This window comes from Limulus polyphemus, unplaced genomic scaffold (assembly GCF_000517525.1).
Source record: "Limulus polyphemus unplaced genomic scaffold, Limulus_polyphemus-2.1.2 Scaffold519, whole genome shotgun sequence".
NCBI classification, from domain to species: Eukaryota; Metazoa; Arthropoda; class Merostomata; order Xiphosura; family Limulidae; genus Limulus; species Limulus polyphemus.
The window spans coordinates 205,334-228,618 of NW_013666129.1; the positions used below are offsets into that span (position 1 = coordinate 205,334).

At 33.3% G+C, this 23,285-nt stretch overlaps 1 protein-coding gene across 1 annotated transcript in view; it reads right to left on the bottom strand.

The window, feature by feature from the left end:
- Positions 1–11,226: 11,226 nt before the first annotated feature.
- LOC106458811 (CMP-sialic acid transporter 1-like) overlaps positions 11,227–23,285 on the bottom strand; it is a 21,980-nt gene continuing 9,921 nt past the window's right edge. Inside the window, exons 4-5 of the mRNA XM_013918360.1 lie at positions 14,190–14,322; positions 11,227–11,546 (exon numbers count right to left, since the gene is read on the bottom strand). Coding sequence (XP_013773814.1) covers positions 11,227–11,546; positions 14,190–14,322 — 453 coding nt within the window. The remainder of the gene's footprint in view (positions 11,547–14,189; positions 14,323–23,285) is intronic.

Below are 23,285 nucleotides of genomic sequence, written 5' to 3' on the forward strand. Positions count from 1 at the left end.
CGTCGAAACATGTAGAGTCAACTTTTTGAAGGCCAAATAAAATGTTTTTCATTGTGTACTAGTTTAACGTTGAATATTATTTATTATTGTATAAAAGTAATTGTAGTAAAAGTATCACTAAAAGACATTCTCATAAAGAAAAATATTTTATTGTCATCTGATTTATTCAATTATTTTCATATGCAAAGATTTGCAAAAATACTTCTAAGACAAATTTTAGAAGAAAGCCACGTTGGGCTATCTGCTGTTTCCACTGCGGGAAATCGAATCCCAGGTTTTAGTATTGTAAGTTTAAACACTTTAAAAACTGTTTTCCATTTACTTTTCTGTAATATTGTAGGAAAACTACTAGTTATAACTAAGTTATGAAACTCTTGAAAACGAAAATCACACGCGAAGTTTGGTTGTAAGTACTATTGTTACATTAAATAAAGTAACTATGTTATTTTTTCTTAATTAGTGACCTGCCTGACTAATCATAACGATAATGTTAAATCTATACAAACTCCTTCATGAAGGTAATAGTCGTAGAAGTGTTTTGTTTTTTCAAACAGCTCACGTTTTAATACTTCTTTGGCGCACACGTTTAAAGCTGTGGTACTTGGTAAAGTATCATATTTCCTTGTTATTTTATCTTAGGAAGATAAACTGTTGAGCCTACTGTAATATTAAAAAATAATTCACATATACTTTTGGAAGGCTCTCATACTTTCACAGGTTATCTGCCTTGCGCAGTACTGACCTTATTTCGTGTGCTATTCAAGGTAAATATGTTCGGGTTTTCTCACGGGAGGCGGTTTTAGAGACCTGGATTTGATCATGTATCTACTGTGTAGCTGTATTTTCTAAGTTCAGAAATGTACTCCTTACTTTTTTTTTGGGACAACCAGTGGAGGCCCGGCATGGCCAAGTGATTATGGCGCTCGACTCGCAATCTGCGGGTCGCGGGTTCGAATCCCCGTCCCACCAAACATGCTCGCCCTTTCAGCCGTGAAGACATCATAATGTTACGGTCAATGTCACTATCCGTTGGTAAAAGAGTAGCCTAAAAGTTGGCGGTGGGTAATGGTGACTAGCTGTCTTCCCTCTAGTCTTACACTGCTAAATTAGGGACGGCTAGCGCAGATAGCCCTCGTGTAGCTTTGTGCGAAATCTATAGCAAACAGATAACCAGTGGCCTGGGTAGCACCCGAGCACTGAAGGTGATAACTTACTGTTTTTTTGTGTATATAGGATTGATTAGATTATATTAAAATGAATTCAAATATACAAATCATTAAGTTTATTGGCAATCACAGCCGATGTAAAGTTGTGGAGAGGCGACATGTATCAGAACTACATTTTGACTTTATGCAGGTAGTGTGATGTCAAAGAAAACTGTTCACGTGTGGGAAGTGTATGTAACTGTCCTTTCTAACATAAGAAATTCATATTCTGAGATCATAAAGATGTGTTGAGATTGAGGATTTAGAATTTTTAAGATGCTGACATTCCTTGTACTTAATGACATTTGTAAATTAAAGATTATAGATCAACTTGAGGACCACGGACTTTCCAGAGAGACCTGCAACAATTCCTACTTCAGCCATGCTAAACAAAGTATTGTGTCTTGTAGCAGAAGAGATTCCATAAACAAAAAGGCCTTCCATGTGCTGTAGGTAACAATACACAGCAGATTCCTGTCTGAAAAAAAAGGTCAATATGGCATGAATACACCAAGATAAAGCTTCCAATCATACCTCTCACTTAGTCATCACATACTTAAAAAAACTGGAGAATGAAATGGGTATTCATGGTATCGCATATCAAGACATATTATTCAAGTCACTGCATACAGTGCCTATAGATGTTTTTGTGATTGGAATGTTGAAACAGAGGCTGGGCAAGTGTCATTCTCGTACACTAGATATATTATGGAAAGCCTGCAGATAGGAATGGTACGCTTTGGACATGGCAGTTTTATGATGGAGACTTTTTGCAATGGGTTTATTTTTGAGCAGAGCCACGTGGGGCTATCTGCTGTGCTCACCATGATAAACCAAAACCAGAATCTTAGCATTGCAAGTTCAAAGACTTACTGCTGTCCCAGTAGGAGCTTTGCAGTGGAAACTACACTGCAGAGATATTGTCAAGATAGATGATTATCAGATAGAGAATGACCGGACATGGTTACATGGACTGCAATGATGTGATGAGACTTCAAAATCATTGTTATGTAGAATACTTAACTCTCTGTATAAGGTCATACTTTCTCAGTCTAGAATAAAGTATTCAGAATAAAACAATTTAAGCCTCTCTTTTTGTCACTTAGATGTGCTGTTTTTCGTTTAAGAGCTCTCATTAACCTTAATTTGTGTTGTTGTTCAATAAAGACTTATCTAACCGATAACCAAGCAAAATATCCACATTTTTTGGCAGTTTTCCAAGATTGCTGCACCAATATTTTCTTTCACTGAAGTTAATTCACACTTTAAATGGACTAAGGGCTGTAACCAAGTGTTTCAATAGCTAAAATGTACCTTGGTTGGAGCTCTAGTGTTAGCATACTCACAATAAGATTGTAAATTCCCGCTGGGTGCTAATGCCAAGTATAGTGAAAATGGGGCAGTGTTGTCACAGTTGCATGTTTGACTGAAAAATGTCATGAAATACGTAAGTTCTATATTGATGGCTCCTGTATGCAAGTACTGCATGATAAAAGAAGAACTGCTTATAATCATAGTATTTGTCGAGCATTACTAACATTATTGGTATGATAGGAAGTTCACGACCTATATGAACCATGCAATGCAGAAGTAGCTTATGAAGTTTAAAAATCTGGAAAGTATGATTGCATACTGGAGCACAACATTACAAGGATACAACTTTGTTGTACATCGCTTTATTGTTTAGTAACACAGAAGTACTAACAAAATGTCTTGCCACACAGTCAGAGTCTGTCTCTTCATTGAACGTCCTTATCCTGGATACCATGTGGAAGTTAAAGCCATTTCTATAACAGAGTCGTTAATTGTAAGTTGTATAAAGTGTTGGTTGGGATGAATATATGCACATTGCTTTACCACTCCTAATATGATGGCTTAGCACAATGGGTGACCCAAACTTTCATGTGGATTATTGCAAACGTTTTTAATCCCGACGGAACCAACTGAAATATTACATAATAGCATATCATGCAACTGAATAGAGACCGACTCGCTGCTCACAAAGAGATACAGCTTCCTGAAGAATTGATATATGGCCCACCCATAGAGTAGATGTGGTAAAGTCTGTGTAATGTGGAGTGGTTAGGTCTGTGTTAGTTGAAGCATATGAACTTCCACGTCAATAGCTAGCAAATGTTATCATACAGCAGAAAAGATCTTATGATAAAGCATTTAGGAAAAAACATTAAGTGCATGGAGACTATGCATGGCCTTGATAAATGCCAGTGGAACAAAAAACAATATAGTTCTGGTTGGAAAGGTTCTTTTCTCATTCTAAACAACTTGTTCCATTAAACTATGAACTGAAGTGGTTATCTTGCACGCACTAGCACATTGATCATTGATAAACCTTTCATGCATTAGCTATACCAGAAATCAGAAGTTGAGGCTGATGAGACATAGGACAATGAGAGTACTGTTTTGTGTCATCTCAACTCTGACAATGAAAAAAGAAGATAAGAAAGCACCAGTGAATGAAACTCATGCCAGTTCTGATGATATTTTACTGATGACCTCCTAATCAACTCTGTGCACTTAAATATTTGTAATTCATTATAAAATTTGTTATAAATCCTATTTATAATTGTCAAGGGAACTTACTTTTTAGTAGAAATATATATTAATGTAAGCTAAATATAGATGTGTTGGGCTAACGATTCTTCTACGGTAGGTGTTTATGATTTGTTGGCGATAAATTCGACGATAAACGAACAGCACACACTGCACTTGTTTTTAAAAATAATATATACAAAATTATTTACACTATGGAGATCATAGTTGTATCTTAAACACTATAAAGTTCTCTTCTTGTTGTCCAAAGTCCGCTTAGGCCTATTCAATTGCTTTAGAATTCATTCATAAGCCGAATTATTTTTCTATTATATAAATAGTAGTTGTATCTTAAACACTATACAGTTCTCTTATTGTCAAAAGTCCACTTAGGCCAATTCAGTTGCTTTAGAATTCAGTTAACAAGCCGAACTTTTTTTCTCTATTTCTATCGCCATAGTATTTCTTTATAATTCACTTACTCTGTCGCATGAGTTACCGCATATGTATCTTGTACTTCCAATAATCATCTGCTTTGATATAGAGGTTCATTAGACCCATGAGGGGATACATACAATTTTTCAGTTTTTCATTTTATGTTTTGCGGTTTGTATGGGCGTTTTTTGCTTTATTACCATTACTATGGCCTCTGTTGATGGATCTTCACCACATTTGGCATGAAGGTTTGTTGAGTCCATGCGAACATACATGCAAATTTGCCGTTTCACATTTAGTGTTTTCCAGTTTTTATGGGCGTTTTTGCGTCTTTTACAATTACATATAAGGGAAGCAACTTTTCATGTTCTACGATAACCTTTCATTAATCATGAACAATTTCCGTCCAGAGGACGGGTACTCCAGTTAGTTGTTTATAAATTTTGATTATGTTTTCTGGTGTGGCTCCTGTGTTTTTACCTGTCAGTTTTTAAAGATATTTTGCTCGTTGCCATACTTTGTTCTTGATATGATTCTTCCAAGATAATTTTGAATCGTATGTTATTCCTAGGAATTTTGCTGATGTGACGACATTTAGAAGAGTTCCTTTCAGGTATATCTCTGGAGGATTTCTAAGCATTTTGATTGATTTTGACAATAGAATTAAAATTGTTTTTGGAACATTTTTATATTCTGTGCTTTTGACAGTATCCTACTATTTGACTTAAAGGCTGCAATCGAAGGGGCTGCAGAACTCTGCCATATCGTTACATTGTGAAGATAGGCTAAAATTAGTATAATTTAAATATATATTGCTTGTATACAGGATGAAAAGGATAGGACTAACTACCTCTCCCTGGGGAACACCCGCATCGGGAGTAAAATATATTCACTCTATATTTTTCTGTTTTCTAGGAAGTTAGACAACCAACGAATAACATCTGCCGGTAAATCCATTTCTTTTAATTTTATCTTAATCCGTTATGTCATACAGTATCGAATGCTTTCTCTATATCGACAAAGCCAGCGACAGTGCATTTCTTTTAATTTTATCTTAATCCGTTATGCCATACAGTATCGAATGCTTTCTCTATATCGACAAAGCCAGCGACAGTGCATTTCTTTTTTACTAAAACTATATATTGTGGTTTCAGTTAATCTAACTAAATGATCAGTTATTTGTTTTGAATTTCAAGTAATTTTGATGTGATATCCAGAAAGATGGAGAGTCTATTGCTAATAATTATTTCTAAAATGTTGCCTAGAGAACTAGTCAGACGAATTAGTCTGTAACTACTTGGTATATTCGCTGTTTTTCCTTCTTTGTAAACATAAGAACATTTGCTTGCTTTCAAGAGGATGTAACCAGAGTTTAGGGATACATTAAATAAAGTTTTTAGGTAGTCAAACAATTTTTGATACTTTTTTTAAAAGAAAATGGCTTATATACCATTCTCGTCTGGTGCTTTGTTCTTAGCATGTTTTATTGATGTGATTACTTCAATTTTTGTTATTGTACTCGTAATTCTTTTGCATAATCGTTATTGTTTGTTGTTGTTTTGTTTTTGTGAATTTTGGAGATTAATTGAATAAGCATGAAAATTTGGGGTGTAGGTGCATTAATAGTTAGGGCCCCATTTGACGGCCACGCCATCAGAAGGCCTCACATGTGTGTTAACCTCAGGCAATGGGGAAGGGGTAGAGACGATGACATCATAGTTCCACGAAGTATCACCAGAGGAAGCTTTCTTAGGCCGTCATGACCGGCGGAAATGACAAGGGAACGTCAGAGACGATGACGTCATACCTCCATGAAGTAATCAATGGCCAGATTTGATTATGATTTAAAAGCAATTCAATTGCTTTATGCATAACAAACTTCACTAATTCATTAGTTCTATATTTAATCATACTTTTGACATTCCCTGACCTTTTATATGTAAATCACTTATCGTCAATTATCGTCCTGAAAGGGACGCTTATTTAACATGCGAACTTACGACAATCTGACTGTTTTACTATTTTGGCTCTATGCTATCCATATAAGTATGATTTTTATTGTTGTTGTCAAAATATTCCATTTTATACATGTTACTTTATGGTTTGAACATATATATAAATTTTACAAAGGTGGGTGGTGTTTCTTTAGGCGGATAGTGTTACTAAAGTGGACATAATCATCATTTCAAAATATATTTGAAGTGTATATTTTCATAATTATTTAGCCTTATGTCCACTTTCTTCACTATAGTACCTTCCATCCAAAGTCCTAGGGACATAACCACCTTTTGAAAACATATCTGAGGTGTATATTATTATAATTAGTTAGCCTTACGCCCACCTTTTTAGACATAGTACCTTTCAATTACCTCAATACATCAGGAAAGCTGTGTTTTTGAAGATCCAGGAAAAAGGACGAACGAAAGAGAGCTATTAGAACACTCCTTTTCCACGCATTTGTAAAACACTGTAGTAGAATCCTGCTTTCCACAAACATTTGTAGAATACTATACTAAAAACCCTTCTTTGCACATACATTTATAGAGCACTTTTATTAATATACATATATACATAAAATAGACTGATAATATGATGGAACAGGTAAATTTCAGGCAAGGCTTTATCGGTAGTATAAAGTAAAAGTTTTGTTTATTTTATTCAGAATGTTTCTTAGAAAACGTAAAAAAATAATTTCTTCAAAAGAAAATGTTTTTATAAAGGTTAAAATATAGAACAACTTACACTTAATAATGACGTGCTACTTCATAACACTTTATTCTAACACACACATATATATATACTGTGTTTGTTTTTCAACCCAGAATGTTTTTTAAAACCGATAAAACTTTGTCTGAAAATTAAAAAAGAAAACACTTCTTTCTATAATATAATTCAGGAAAAAGGTAATTGTTTGACACACACACATATATATATACAGAGATGTAGTCACATCAAAGTTGCCAGGAGGCATGCCCCCATTTCAAACCGGTGCCCCTAAAAATTTTATGAAATTCATGCATTTGTACATCACTTGATCTGGTGTAAAATAACCTACTCTCGATCGAAGTTCATAAAGTTTTTTAGGAAAGAAAAAATATCAGTTCAGTGCAGCGCCCCCAAACCTCCAGCTAGAGGGGCTTCGCTTGCCCCCTCTAATATTGTATGTGTCACTCTGTGTGTGTATTGCTGCGGATTAAAGTTATGGTAAAGTCTCAACTTTGATACTTATGCCACTTAAAAAAAAGTATGAGTACCCACATAGGTCAGGATCTGGTGTCACAATGTATGCAGTATCAAGCTTCCTACAACTTTTAAGTTTAATATGCCAAGAAAAAAGAAACGAATTCAGTGCTGGCTTACAAAAAAAAAAAACATAAAAAAGCGTTACTCTTACTCAGAATTCCAAAAACAACCGGTGACTATCGGTAGACTAGGTGCCAATTTTAATATTTGTTTTTGTTGTCAAATATCGTTTCTCTGATTTCCTGCTCAAGAAATTTGTCATCAGAACCCACCAACAATAGTAACAAAAGAAAAACTGAGACCACCAACCACTGGTAACTAGGTGGAAAATAAATAAATAAAATGACTGGACAGACTTGTAATCATCTCGATAATATTGCAAAACTGGCAATAAACAATTCGTAATAAAACTGCTTACCTAGTTGTAAATAGGAAAGATTCAGTGGTACTTAAGGGAAGAAAAAGTTAGTGGAAACGGGTAAGTTGGTATGATTAAGCAACATTTCCTCTAATTATTGTGTAATGACGCGAGGAACACTTTCTTGGATTCTTTTAGAAAGGCGAATTAAAACTTCAATGTACCTACCCCATGACTGCTATTGTCACCTCATAATGTTACGTTTCCATCCCGATAGATAAAGGCTCTTTCAAAATGATAACAGAATGATCCATGGCTTTAATTTTGTCCGAAATTTGTCCAGGCTTAATTCGAGTATTATATCCAAGATACAGAAAAACGGCTACCAACTATGATCTCCTGGCTTGATTCGAGTATTATATTCAAGATAAAGAAAAACAGCTAACAACTATGATGTCCTGGCTTAATTCAAATATTATATCCAAGATACAGAAAAACGGCTAATAACTATAATGTTCTGGCTTAACTCGATTATTATATCTAACAGACAGACACAACGGCTAACAACTATGATGTCCTGGCTTAATTCGAGTGTTATATCCAAGATACAGAAAAACGGCTAATAACTATAATGTTTTGGCTTAATTCGACTATTATATCCAACAGACAGACACAACGGCTAACAACTATGATGTCCTGGCTTAATTCGAGTGTTATATCCAAGATACAGAAAAACGGCTAATAACTATAATGTTCTGGCTTAATTCAAGTATTATATCTAACAGACAGACACAACGGCTAACAACTATGATGTCCTGGCTTAATTCAAGTATTATATCCGAGATACAGATAAACGGCTAATAACTATAATGTTCTGGCTTAATTCGACTATTATATCCAACAGACAGACACAACGGCTAACAACTATGATGTCCTGGCTTAATTCGAGTATTATATCCAAGATACAGAAAAACGGCTAATAACTATAATGTTCTGGCTTAATTCAAGTATTATATCCAAGATACAGATAAACGGCTAATAACTATAATGTTCTGGCTTAATTCAAGTATTATATCCAAGATACAGATAAACGGCTAATAACTATAATGTTCTGGCTTAATTCGATTATTATATCTAACAGACAGACACAACGGCTAACAACTATGATGTCCTGGCTTAATTCGAGTATTATATCCAAGATACAGAAAAAACGGCTAATAACTATAATGTTCTGGCTTAATTCGACTATTATATCCAACAGACAGACACAACGGCTAACATCTGTAATATCCTGGCTTGATTCGTGTATCATATCCAACAGACAAAGCACTAATGATGCCCTTTGTAAATTCGACTATTATATTGTTACGTCTCCGTTTGTTAATTGATTTTCCGTAACTTCGTTCCGACGAAACTTTAGCGACACAAGTCTTTACTTAATAAAACTGGTTTATTCTTTCCGAATACAACTTTACGATACACTTATTTTCAACAGTCGCTCTATAACAAACGCTATATCAACGAACGTCAACAAGACTTCTGACTGCAGTTCAATTACTCACTATCTACACACACATTATTGTCACGTTGTGAGCGTCTTATTTATATACCAGAAAAACATATATCTAGTAAATGCTAGGGCATTCACGAAGGAACAAGATACTTCTAGAAAATATGTCACGTGACCTCACTGACGCAACAATATCCAACAGACAGAAGAAACGGCTAACAACTATGATGTCCGGGCTTAATTCGAGTTTTATATACACCAGACAGAAGAAACTATGATGTTCTGGCTTGATTCGATAATTATATCCAACAGACAGTAACAAAGGCTAACAACTATAAAAAAATTAAACGAAATTCGTAAATTATGCTAAAAACGTGCTCATGCGCATTAAAATAACAAGCTGGAAGAATATATTATTATTAAAAACTTTTGAAATAACTTCCGCGTTTTAAAAAGTATTCATTTAGTTATACTAGCGACAAAGCAAAGTATATGTTTGAATTACCCAAAATATTGTTCAGTTACTATTCTTATACTTTAATTCAAATTTCGCAGTTATTAAAAGTCAGATGATTTCTTATCACCCTTATGATTTCTAATGAAGCAATGTTTACATGTTAACCAATGAGCTACCCTCTGGTAATTTATTATTAGTATTTGAGGTGAAATAAAAAACGCGTATGTTTAATCTAAAGGCACTAAATGAGTAAATCGTTTTAAAATCGAGGTAGATTTGCGATACCTAAAGGTTGATTGGTCATGTCCGAAAGTAGGGCTTATATGATTTTGTACGTATGGTGCACAACCTATGTTGATATAAAACAACCATCCATTTTATTAAAGTAATACTTTAAGTTACAGTAACGATAGCTATCTAGTCTTAGCTGAGAATGCTTAAGTAAACGAAAGATCGTTAGTTTAAAAAATTAAAATTTAAAGGTAAGCATATGCAATAACATTTGGCGTGTTCAAAAATACAAGTATAACTTTGGCAATGTTTATTTGTGTTCTATGTGAGATTATTTTGGGCACAATTTTTTCTCTAGATTTTTCGTTGATTTGTTGTATATAATTCGTTGAATAAATTGTTCCTTAACTGTATAAAAGTAATGTAATTTTTGTTTTCTTAAGTATGTCAGATCTTAAATATGAAACTTTATTAGTTAGAAACAAGCGATATATTTGGTGACTCTGTTAAGATATTTATTGATCTGTTTGCTGTTTTATTTAGAAATAGTAAAGAGATATTAAGATACACAACGACAAGAATACATTATTAACTCTTAAGAACTGCACAAAGCCACAGATGGTGCTTGAGTAACCCATATTTTCTCTCAATTTAAAATTCATGCGCAAAATAAAAATTAATAAAAATTGTAACAATAAAATTTACACATTTTCACAGAATGTATGTGACGAATCATATTTCAGTAACGATTTAATTGATAGTTAAACCCAGTCACCCGAAATAATAAAAAAGGAGTATATATATATATTGATAGGTTTTCCATTCAACCTTTATTTATCATCCTAAATTAGAAAAGTCCATCCATCTGTACGTATTGGGAAATAACACTCAAGAATTTTGTTTTTAACAGGGTGGAATATTTTAACTAAAATTCAGGATGTCTAAGTGTCATAATTAGCCTGATAACTTTTACTGACGAATAAATAAATATTCAAAGTTATGAAAAATAAAAACACTACAGTTTGAAACGAGTTCTAGTATCGTAGGAAGTTTAAATATAGTGAATTATGTGGCTCAGTCATAGATATGAGTGATTTTCAAGTATAAAGATGTTACCCTGAGAAAATTGAACACAAAAAGTTTGCGAACTAAAAAGACGGTTTGTTTAAATATGAAACTCATATGATGATACAATGCAATATTGTATTTCGATCACCATCTTTATTTTTTCGTAGACTTATTTGGATACATTGTTGTTGGAATTATTGTTTTGTGATAATTCTGATTCTTTGTTTCCAAAAATATCGAAATTTTTTGTTTCATATAAATATATAGCAACAATAAGAATTAATAAACTAAGAATGAATACAAAATCTAAGGTAAACTTATCTGGAAACAACAATGTCGAAGCAATAGCAGTCATTACGTTTCCTACGGCAGAAATGTAAAATTTAACAATGTTATCCAACTGTCGCATGATGGTAGCCAGAGTAATTCCGTGTAGTGTTGCTATGACGACGGTTGCTACCAAAAATGTCTTGATATTACTAGATACAACTGAAAAGTATTAATAATTAGAATAAGCATTAATGCTGGGATCTTTAACAATAAAAGAAGATTGCAATTATATAAAATCGTTACATTTCAATTAATCACAATTTCTGGGTTATCTTCGTTTTAAGAACTTCGTATTTATAAAGTTATTACACTTATATTCAGATGTTCTTACAAGAATTGCAACAAGCTGGGTTTATACAATAACTCGAAACTTTAGACATGAATTAATCTTTGAAATAAAATTACAGCATGCAAAATATTTGTTAATGTTCATCACATTTATAAGTAACACGAAAAAAGCTCATAAAACACGAATAATCTATATAAACATAATTATATATATATATATACAAAAAACACTTAACTCTTAACAGTGGGTATGCGTGAATCTCGTTATATTCAAAAGTTCCTAATGTCTGGACCTTTGAAAATTGCGAAGAATAGCAAAAAATCTTTGAAAATAAAATTTCGAAATTTGTGTGCATACATTAAACGATCTAAATTTCTTTTGGCTTTTATAAAGTTTTCTCTAAAGCATAGTTGCATATGGACATTTAAATCGACGAAACAGGTTTTAAATAATAAATAACCTATTTTAACACGAACGGCACTTCGGCCGACACACGTATTTAAAACGACCACGTCTGACTCCTAGTAGCTTTGTGCTTGACAGCAAATAAACAAATAACTCTTATTTTAAGAGTTGTTAACCAATGGGAGTGGAAATAATTAACAGCACTTGTCGCCTATACTTAACCGAAAAGTGGGATTCACTGTCACAATTGTAACGCTTTTTGTTTGTTTATTATTAAGCACAAAGCTACACAATTAGCTTTCTATTTTGTGCCCACAACGTGTATCAAAACTCGAATTTTATAGAGTTATAAACCTTCAGACTTATCGCTACACCAGTGTGGGGGTGGGGGACAATTGTAATTCTCCCACAGCTGCAAGTGTTAGGTGTATTCAGAGCATATTGTTACTCGAATCTTAAACCTTCTGATCGACATCTTGAAAACTAGGCCTAGCAAATACTATAATCAAACTTATATTTGAATGCATAACGTGTAATTAATAAGAATTTAAACTTGATTTTCTTTATATTTTTTTCATCTTTCCTTTGAAAATTTTGCAAGTTTACTATCACGAGTAATAACTATGTTACATATTAGAACAATCTACATTATCTTATAATAACTATGTTAGAGGTTAGAACAATCTACCTTATCCGATAATAACTACGTTAGAGGTTACAACAATCTACCTTATCCGATAATAACTATGTTAGAGGTTAGAACAATCTACCGTTTCTGATAATAACTATGTTAGAGGTTAGAACAATCTACCTTATCTGATAATAACCATGTTAGAGGTTAGAACAATCTACCTTATCTGATTTTTTGTTAATAACATCAGGCGTTGGAATTCAATAATTACATTAAATGTTTACATTATGGTTGCAAGACACTCACTCTTGAAATGGTTAAGTTTCGATGCGCTAGCTGGCCACTCAAGGATGCAGCACTGTAAATGCTGAGCAAATAAAAACTAGAATCCAAAAAGTTAAATCCTGTAGTGCACGAATGTTAGTGAAACTGTGTAATTTATATATACACTATAGTATCAAATTTTTCATATCAGGCCGATTGAAATGATGTTCAGTGTTGTATTTCACCTCTAGAGTCTCATTTTAAAAGAAAGTGTCACTCTTTTGATGTTAATTACAATGTCCTCTATTACTAACTTTTGCCACTAATAATTAGTATACATCAAATGAAGTAGACTGCCATTTTGCTTGCAAAGATCTCAGAGTTTAATGAGATTTCAATGTCTCTCTTTTTTATTCCACAGGAGACATTCCAAATTATCCCAAATTGGTCTTTACTTGGTCCACGTTTGGACTCGAAGCTGATTAGGGCAGCTTATAGTTTCTATTTATATCAAATCATTAGTGGACACTGTTTGTGACAATGCGTAGTGCATTACCATGTTGAAAATGGTACGATTTTTCCTCACAGAATTCCATCAATGTAGGCGTTGAGGTATTATTAGAATAATATAATACGATAAGACATTATTAGAACCCAGTGAACGAAATGCAACACGATCATACCACGATACAACCTCATATCTAAACTTTCTTTCGGATATTCTCAGCTTGTCCATCCAGAGCTAAAAACGTCATTCATGACTGTGATGAAGTTAAAATGCTGGCCTGCGACAATACTTTTCTGAGATGGTGTATATTTTTAAGGTTGCGTGGATCGAAGAGCGATTAACTTTTGGCAACTGAGCCTATATTCTACATTATACTATTAGTGGTCTACAATTTTTTCAGCATATTATCTATAGCAGTATTGGCCACTCATATCAAGAATATTATATTGAATACTTTTTTCTCTTTTAAGGCTCATAAGATGCTTTTTTTTTCGCAACTTAGTGGCCGTAATTGTTTGTCAGTTGCATCTGCTGACCTTTATGATCTTCATACGCTCGATAGGTCAGTACACTATAGAGGTTCATTTAGAAATTGAGTGGGGACTAGCCCATTACTAGCTGAGTAATATATTGTGAAAATTATGAAGACAATTTATAGTCACAAACATTAATTAATCATTGTAAAATACAAATAAATACACTTACGCGAAAAGCTAAATGCCTTTTGTTTCACATCATCAAAAAACACCACATACATGAGATTCAGAAGAGTACCAAAAAAGTACAACTGTATTTGTTGTTCCCAAAAACTGCGGCGATTGTCATTTTTAAAAAGTACCTGAAAAAAAAGAGAAAGACTTTATTAAAAATATCATAGAATGATTAACGCAATATATTATGGATTTACAAAACACCGGATATGAAAATTTAGCTGGTCGACAGGAAGATAATCACTACAAATGGTCAGTCTGACCACAAAGTATTTAATGTCCATATATCAACAATGGTTTACAAAGCATTCTAGGTTTAAGCTAAACTACAATATATCTCTCTAGCTTAAATAACTTTAGATACTTCGATCCTTTTGATGCATGGTTCAACCATCTGAACTCTAGCTCTTAAAAACTTTCCTCTCAGGTGCCCTTAAGAGTCTCAGCGGTAAACTTTGATGGCTTATAACGGTGGAATCTAGGATTCGATTCTCCAAGATGGACACTGCGCACATAGCCCATTGTGTAACTTTGGGTTTAACAACAAACAAAAAACACAATTTTTAATCTTGAAGGAATATAAGGCTAAAATCCTGGGTTCGATCTCTGCAGTAGACACATTTGTAGATAATCTATTGTGTAGCTATCCGTGAAAAATATAGAGAAAGATGTACCTGGAAAGTTTGTTTTATTTGTTGTTAAGTGCAAAGCTCAACAATGGACTATACTTCCTTTTATCATCTTATGAACCGAAACCCCGATTTTAGTGTTATAAGCTCTCACGCTTACCGTTGAGCCATCCATCAGTGGACGTTTTGTTAAATCTCACAATTATGGTCTAGCAAATCTAAATACAAACCCCTTGCATTCTCTACGTTTTCAAAGTTAACATCGTTGAAGAAAGTTGCTTGGAACCTTCTAATCACTTTACGTACCCCAAGAATGGAAATTCTCATCTCCGTGGAATGATGGTTATTGAATGAATGTCTTAAGGCCAAACTGCTGTTGTCTACGTAGTTTCCTTCTAAGTTATGTAAATTTCAGAAGACATGGAACGAGAACTCTTGTCGCAAATTATTTTGAAGTTACTATCCTGTTTAATGTTTCTAATTTTAATGTCATTACTAAGTCTAGGTAAGGATACTTTATCTCTCTGTTGTGGTGTTAGTATTTTACCTCTCCATATCATTTGTACCTAAGTTGAGCCCTTTTCAACATCATTTGTAGTTAAACTGAGCTGTTCTCCACATCATTTGTAGCTAAGCTGAGCTTTTATCTACATCACTTCTAGCTAAACTGAGCTTATCTCCACATCATTTGTAGCTAAGCAAGGCTCTCATCTACATCACTTCTAGCTAAACTGAGCTTATCTCCACATCATTTGTAGCTAAGCAAGGCTCTCATCTACATCATTTCTAGCTAAGCTGAGCTTTTCTCTACATCATTTGTAGCTAAGCAAAGCTTTCATCTACATCATTTCTAGCTAAGCTTAGCTTTTCTCTACATCATTTCTAACTAAACTGAGCTTCTCTCCACATTATTTGTAGCTTAACTTAATTTCTTTCACATATTTTTAGCTAAAATGTCTTTCTCTCACATCATTTGTAGTTAAACTGAGCTTCTTTCCACATCATTTGTAGTTAAACTGAGCTTCTCTCCATATCATTTCTAGCTAAACTGAGCTTCTCTCCACATAATTTCTTGCTAAACTGAGCTTCCCTCCACATCATTTCTAGCTAAACTGAGCTTCTCTCCACATTATTTGTAGCTAAACTTCATTTCTTTCACATATTTTTAGCTAAAATGTCTTTCTCTCACATCATTTGTAGCTAAACTGAGCTTCTTTCCACATCATTTGTAGTTAAACTGAGCTTCTCTCACATCATTTCTAGCTAAACTGAGCTTCTCTCCATATTATTTGTAGTTACGTAACATTTCTCTAAAAAATACAGCACAACTTCTTTAGTCTGCTTACAATAGTGATTCCTAATACTGTTAGTTGTTGTACTTTTTATTAGTGATATTTTATTACTTGTTAATTAATTCGTTAAACTAATAATTGACGCATCCATATATTGCTTAAGCTATTTCGCGAGTATTTAGGATTTAACATTTTTCTTTAATCTGTTCGTCTACCCGTTCCTTATCGTAGAAACGTATGATTGAGAGTGGGAGGGGAGGTGTGAAATTGGCGTCTGGTAACTTGTTTATACACCGTACTTATAGTAACTTATTGTTTAGATAATATAATTATAGGGTAGATATATTACAGTTCACTGATCCGTTATTGAAACTATACGAACACATAAAGATATATATATACATTTTTTAAGTCTTCTTTTTGTTTCCGTTTTTTAAAGAGTAACATGCGAGGAGAATCATCTGTCTTTAACGACAAACTAATTTAACTTACACAGTCGAGATCAAGAAGTAATGTTTCATTGGTCGCTTGCTACTGCTTCGTAAACTATAAATAGATTTGTTTATACTGATGCCACTGTTTTCTAAGTAACCAGTTACAGAACATCGGTAGAATTTTCCAGATTCGATGCCAGTTGTTTTTTTTCTAGTTTGTTTTTACCTTCACCATTTTTTGCAGACCAATATACAAATGTTTATATGTATATTTACGCTTCGTGTAATCAGTGGGGATCTCAGAAGCAAACGGCTGATGTTTTTATATTTTAGTAAGCAGTTATCTACTCAACTTCGCTTAATAATAACATTTAGTTTCATTAATTCATAATTTTTCATAATGCTTATAATATTTTTCCGAATTAATTTGGGCTCCCAGTGGTTGAGTGATAAGTCTGAGAGTTTACACCACTAAAAAACTAAGTTAGGTAGTGAGCACAGCACAGATAGCCCATTGTGTAGCTTTGTGTTTAATAATAAACAAACAAGCTGAATTAATTTTTACACTCATGAATATTAAGGTGCATTTTTATCTTAGGACATGAATTTACGATTAATCTAAAACTTCTTAGCTTTATGAAACTTGCGATATGTTGTGGGTATTAAAACAGCGATAATTCCCAAATGATGATTCAGTACGTTCATTGTATATATTTCAGTTTTCTGATGTATTGATGTAAGTGTTTAAATACTCTTAAGTTGTTGTATAGTACTGGCTTCATTAATGTATGTGTTACTTTTTGGCCCTGATCTGTACAGTTTGCTTACTCCTCTTCAGTTTTTATTAAAGATATGAAAATAAATTATGATCCAGTGGCACAGCGGTATGTTTGCGGACTTACAACGCCATTGTGTAGCTTTGTGCTTAACTACAAACAAACAAACAAAATTGATGCTTTAGTGTTTTCACAATCTTTACCTAAAGATAAGTGTAATTTCTTTACACCCCTTCAGCGCATGACGTTGATTGGTTTCATGTGTCACGTGACATCATATGGACAAGCCCACGATAGTTCGTTGTGGTGCCACAAAAGGCGGTAGTTCCCTGTGATAGACTCAATAGAGAGTGTAATTTTTAAGTGAATTTTTAAGTTTTAACTGATTTTCATAGTTCTTTCTAACAGCGGATGAAAAGGGCAATATTAGTTCTTTCAAGTAAGTAGAGATAAATTCTTATGAGTACTAATATAATTAGAGTTGAGTCATTTGCTCAACTGGTATATCTATAATAATGAAAAGGCGTGTCTGTGTGTATATGTGACAGCCATAGCTCCAAGAGGAAAGAACCTAGAAACCTGAAATTTTGCACCCCATACTAAGTTGACCCTGAGGGTTTGCACCTGGGTATTATTACTTATCTTATCTACGTGCGTGCGCATCTTTTTAATGAGGCAAGCTAGCGAAAAATTATATAGAAAAGAAATAGTTCCTTATATAACAACATCTAATATATAGAAAATCCAGTGCGTTTTCGTAACAATGCGTTACAACAATTGCTTTTATGTTATGTTGCTTAGCAACAAAAGTATAACCTAATATTGTTGTTAGTCTATGTACTTATAGTATAAAACGAAACGTATAAACTACAAAACTGGAAAAATATTTGTTGATTTCTTTATTTAGAGTCTCCGTTAATTAAAGAGGTTTTTTTAATTAAAAACGTTGGTGATATAACAGAAAATACCTTAATTCAGGAACGATTTAAGTTTAAAATCAAGTGTGACGTGACACACACTAATTCTATATAGGTTAGTTAACGTGGCGTATAGTGGCATCTATAATTATCTATAACATAGCCATTTAGAATATATCAACCTAATAACCCGAGCAAAGCCGGGTACTTTCGCTAGTATATTAATAAAAGTAACATGCATAGTATTGCCTGGTGGTTAGGGCGCTTGACTCACAATATGCGGGTTGGGGGTTTGAATACCGTCACCGAAAACGCTCGCCCTCTCAACTGTAAAGGCATTACAATGTGTTGGTCTATTCCATTTTTGGTTGGTAAAACATGAGCTCTAAAGTTGGCGGTGAGTAGCTTTGACTAGCTACCTTCCCTCTAGTCTATCACTTCAGATAACACTCGAGTAGCTTTTCGCGAAATTCAACATGCAAACAATAAAAGTGACTCATTTTATGATTTGAAAAGTTGACTTGGTCTTCATACTGAACTTTATTCTGACCTCGACTGCAGAATTCCAGACAGGTGAACTTGATTATGTTATTTCTTTACAAGATCCTCAAGGACTACTTTCTATCTAGTAATTCTGTATATAGCAATTCATCCAAAAACCAACAAAATGTTTAAACATGTAAAAATAATGCCATGTTTTTCACTAAGTTTGTTACCTTTGTATAGAGTAATTCATACTTTATTCGCGTGATTTCTCATATACTACCTACACCTTACAGCCAGAATCTCTGTAGTCCTGAAAAGGACTGTTGTTATACTTAATTTGAACATGAGTTATTAAAACTTTGTTATCGTTTCCTTAACATTTGCTTAACACATGAATCATAAACAACGTACACAAAACTTATCGCCCTCCGCTGTTGCAGCGGTAAGTCTGAGAGCTTATAACGCTAAAATATGGTTTTGGTACCCGCGGTGGACACAGTATAGATAGCCCATTGTGTAGCTCTTTGCTTAAAAATAAAACAAGCTTTTCGGGTACATGTTGTCATGTTTGTTTTTTGTTATACAAATAAACAAACTTGTAATTTTATGCTTTGTCAAAAGGATTTGTCTGATCAAATAACGCACCTTCTATATTTATAGAGCTATATTATTTCTTGTGGAACATTTTTTATTCGTTTTGGAGATAATATCTATCGACTTGTTCCATAACGTTCTCGTATTAAGTATGAAATTCGTCAAATTTCGCACATGTAATATTAATGAACTTACAGATGTATGAAATTAAATAATACTGTGTTTTGTTATTTTTTATAATGACACTTAAAAATATCCTTGTCACCCTCAGAAAAATGCAAAAACTAGGGTCAACTTTAGGAGGTTGTCGTGACATCTTGCCAGTCTGTATTTTTCTAGGGCACAGTAAGAACCGATGCTACACATTCAAAGCTTACAAACCACGTGATTTCCACGTATAACCTTTTGATACAAAATTAATTAATCTTTTTTCTAAATTTCGCGTATTAATACTAAAACGAAGAGACAGTAGAGGAGTCACGAGTCAGAGTTTGTTAACTTAGAGCAGAGTCGTTTCACGTGACGCATTTCAGAAATGTTGATCATCAATTTAAGAAGTCTGGTTTTGCATTCATGTCTCGAGAGTATATTCTGATCTATAGTTACTGCTCGTCCACATAACTGATCAAATGATCGTTTGTTCATTTCATTATTTATTATCTTATTTAAACTGATCCTAGTGACCTTCATACATTTGTACGTAAACTAAGCACGACTTCTACAGCTACATCAGTTACGCAAAGTTATCAATCAACCTGACAATACTTACAAACAAAACTTTAAATATTTTATACTTCAAACACGTAGCAGTTACTTTTAAACACGTCACAGTTCTCTGAAAACCTTATTTGTTTATAAGAATTATCCTACACATTGTCCATTATATGCACAGTTTAGGTTAAAATTCTCTTGTAGGTTTCAGTTTAATTTCTATGCGAGATCATATATATTAACCTAATTCAAAAGCGATAACAATCCAGACAATGTACGAATCTTACTTTGTAGTATTGTATTTAATGTGTTGACTTAGTATTATAAAACTTTCATGATAAAAGAACGCTAGAAAGTCTACCGGTGTCGAAAGTAATGTGACTATTAATGAACTTTGACCTTAACGTTCAGGCAAACGGGTTTACTGCATCTTTCACTTTACACATATTTACGTTTTACACTTTTAAAACAAACAATTAGTATGTTAAAACTTCAACAGTTAGTATGTTAAAATTTCAACAATTAGTATGCTAATACTTCAACAATTAGTGTGCTAAAACTTCGACAATTATTATGCTAAAACTTCAACAATTAGTATGATAAAACTTCCACAGTTAGTATGTTAAAACTTCCACAGTTAGTATGTTAAAACTTCAACAATTAGTATGTTAAAACTTCAACAATTAGTATGTTAAAACTTCAACAATTAGTATGTTAAACTTTCAAAAGTTAGTATGTTAAAACTTCGACAATTAGTATGCTAAAACTTCAACAATTAGTATGTTAAAACTTCAACAATTAGTATGTTAAACTTTCAACAGTTAGTATGTTAAAACTTCGACAATTAGTATGCCAAAACTTCAGTAAATTTCAGTTTATCCTAACATAGAAAAACCTTTAGTTTTCAGGTTACAGGATAGTGGAGATATTTGAAAATTTTACCTAAATCAGCATTATTTTTCTTTAAAATCTTGAGATTAATTAACTTTTTTCGTTTTCAAATTGTATATAGTATATATATTATATTGAAAATATTTCTATTTTCTTGATGTTTAAGAAATATCTTAATTAATAACCGATAAAGTTTTCATGTATAGTACCTGTTTTTTAGATTGATTTATTTTCTAAGTGTACCATATTGGTTGTATTAAGAAAATTATTGTTCATCATCAAATGAATAAAGTGGTTACAGGTCCTCACTTCGTTCCAATAATAGGTTGTTAGTCCGCCCAATGGTATTAAATGATTTCCTTTGTCCTACATTATAATGTAATTTACATTAATATGTATTAATGTATTAAGAAAATTGTTGTTCATCATCAAATCAATAAAGTGGTTACAGGTCCTCACTTCGTTCCAATAACAGGTTGTTAGTCCGCCCAATGGTATTAAATGCTTTCCTTTGTCCTACGTTATAATGTAATTTACATTAATATGTATTGGATCCTCAGTTTTATGGAAGTCAAGAGTGTTAGGGATTGATCCAGGATTTTATCTATGGAGGTGGTTACTTGAAGGGACCAAGGGCATACTTTCCCAGAAAATTTTTTCAACCATATGAACTAACTAATTCAAAAACTATGCATATGGCAGAAGGTGGGAGTGGGCAGGTGGTAGAGTATTTTAGACACCATCTTTTGTTCTGATCAACATTTGTTAGCCCATTGTTTATATACTGAGAACAAGATAATTACAAACTTTTAATTTGAAAAGGGGAATGGGGATCGTCAAAAAAAGTACAGAAACAAGTTGAATCAAAATGCAAATATTATGTTTTCAAGCCTACAACTAGGGACTCCAAAAAAAAGTAAACAAACTAGGCTGGAAATAGTGTATACATTATTTTCTCAAGCTACACATCCCTATTTTGATTCCATGTCTACAATACTTATCAATATTAGTGGAGTCGAAATAGGGATTTGTCCAGGTTTCAGTAAAATATTCGCAGCCGTTTTTTCTGTAGCGGTTTGTTGGTTTGTTTCTTTGTTTGTAGTTATGCACAAAGCTACACAATGGGCTATCTGTGCTCTACCCACCACGGGCATCGAAACCCGGTTTCTAGCGTTGTAAGTCTACAGACATACTGCTGTGTCACTGGGGGGGGGCTTCTGTAGCGGCTTGTAAAACTATAATCAATAATAATAAGGCTGGAGACACTGTTATGAATATAAACATTGTTTACTCTAATAAAACGAAGCGTTTCCAACTAGTATAAAACGGGGCATTTCCGACTAGTATAACGGTGCTTAAATTAAATGGCTTCGAAGAGCTTGTGTTGATAATGAAAAAGAACTTAGAAAATTATAGAGGATAGAAATGTCGACTTTCAAGAATAAACTTTAAAATAGCCCTACAACTTTCGCAGGCGTTTGTTTAGTAGCTGTGCATAGATTTTGGCGCAGTATACCTAGCTTTTTGTTCTGTAGGCTTCGGTGCTTGAATGGCTTCGAAGCGAAACTAGGCCAGTAGCGATGAAAAAAAACTGATAAAATCTCTCTTTCTCTTTCAAGAATCAACATAAAAATAGACCTTTGACTTGCACAAGAGTTGTTTTGGTATATCTATCCAGGTTTGAATGAAACATTCATAGCCGTTTCTTCTGTAGGTCTTGAAACAAGAATAATATGAATAATAATAATATGAAGAACAAATGGGTGAATGTTGAATTTTGTCTTACAATCGAAAAATCAACTTTCTTGTTATTATCAATATTTTAGCACCATTGAGATAGAAGACCCTGAGTGTTGTTTCGAGAAAAAGTCTATTTTTCAGATGGTTTTTGTCCGTGTGTTCTATTAGAATTTTTTGTAAAATTCCTAAGCGAACCCTATTATGAACCACTATGAAAAGAAAATGATTTTTGATTAATCGCTCAGTTATAAATATATACTTCTTTTCAGAATCGTTCACTCCTGATAAAGAAGATGTTATGATTGTGCATTTTACTTTATACTGACGTAAGAAGGTTTAACTTCTAACATTACTACTGCAGTAACTCCATCATTTATTATTAAGTGCACCTTCTCCGATATTCGCGTGTCATTAAATCAGTATTAGGTTTTGTAGTGATAAAGACACATGATGACAATAATAAATTAATGAAACTCAATTTTGTTTTATCTAAAACGCAGCTATTACATATGCTACTTTCTTGATTTATTTGATACAAAAGTTATGATCAATTAAAAGATTATTCAGTGATTTAGTCCAATAACAAACTCCCCTCCCCCCAGTGACTCGGCGCTAAGTCTG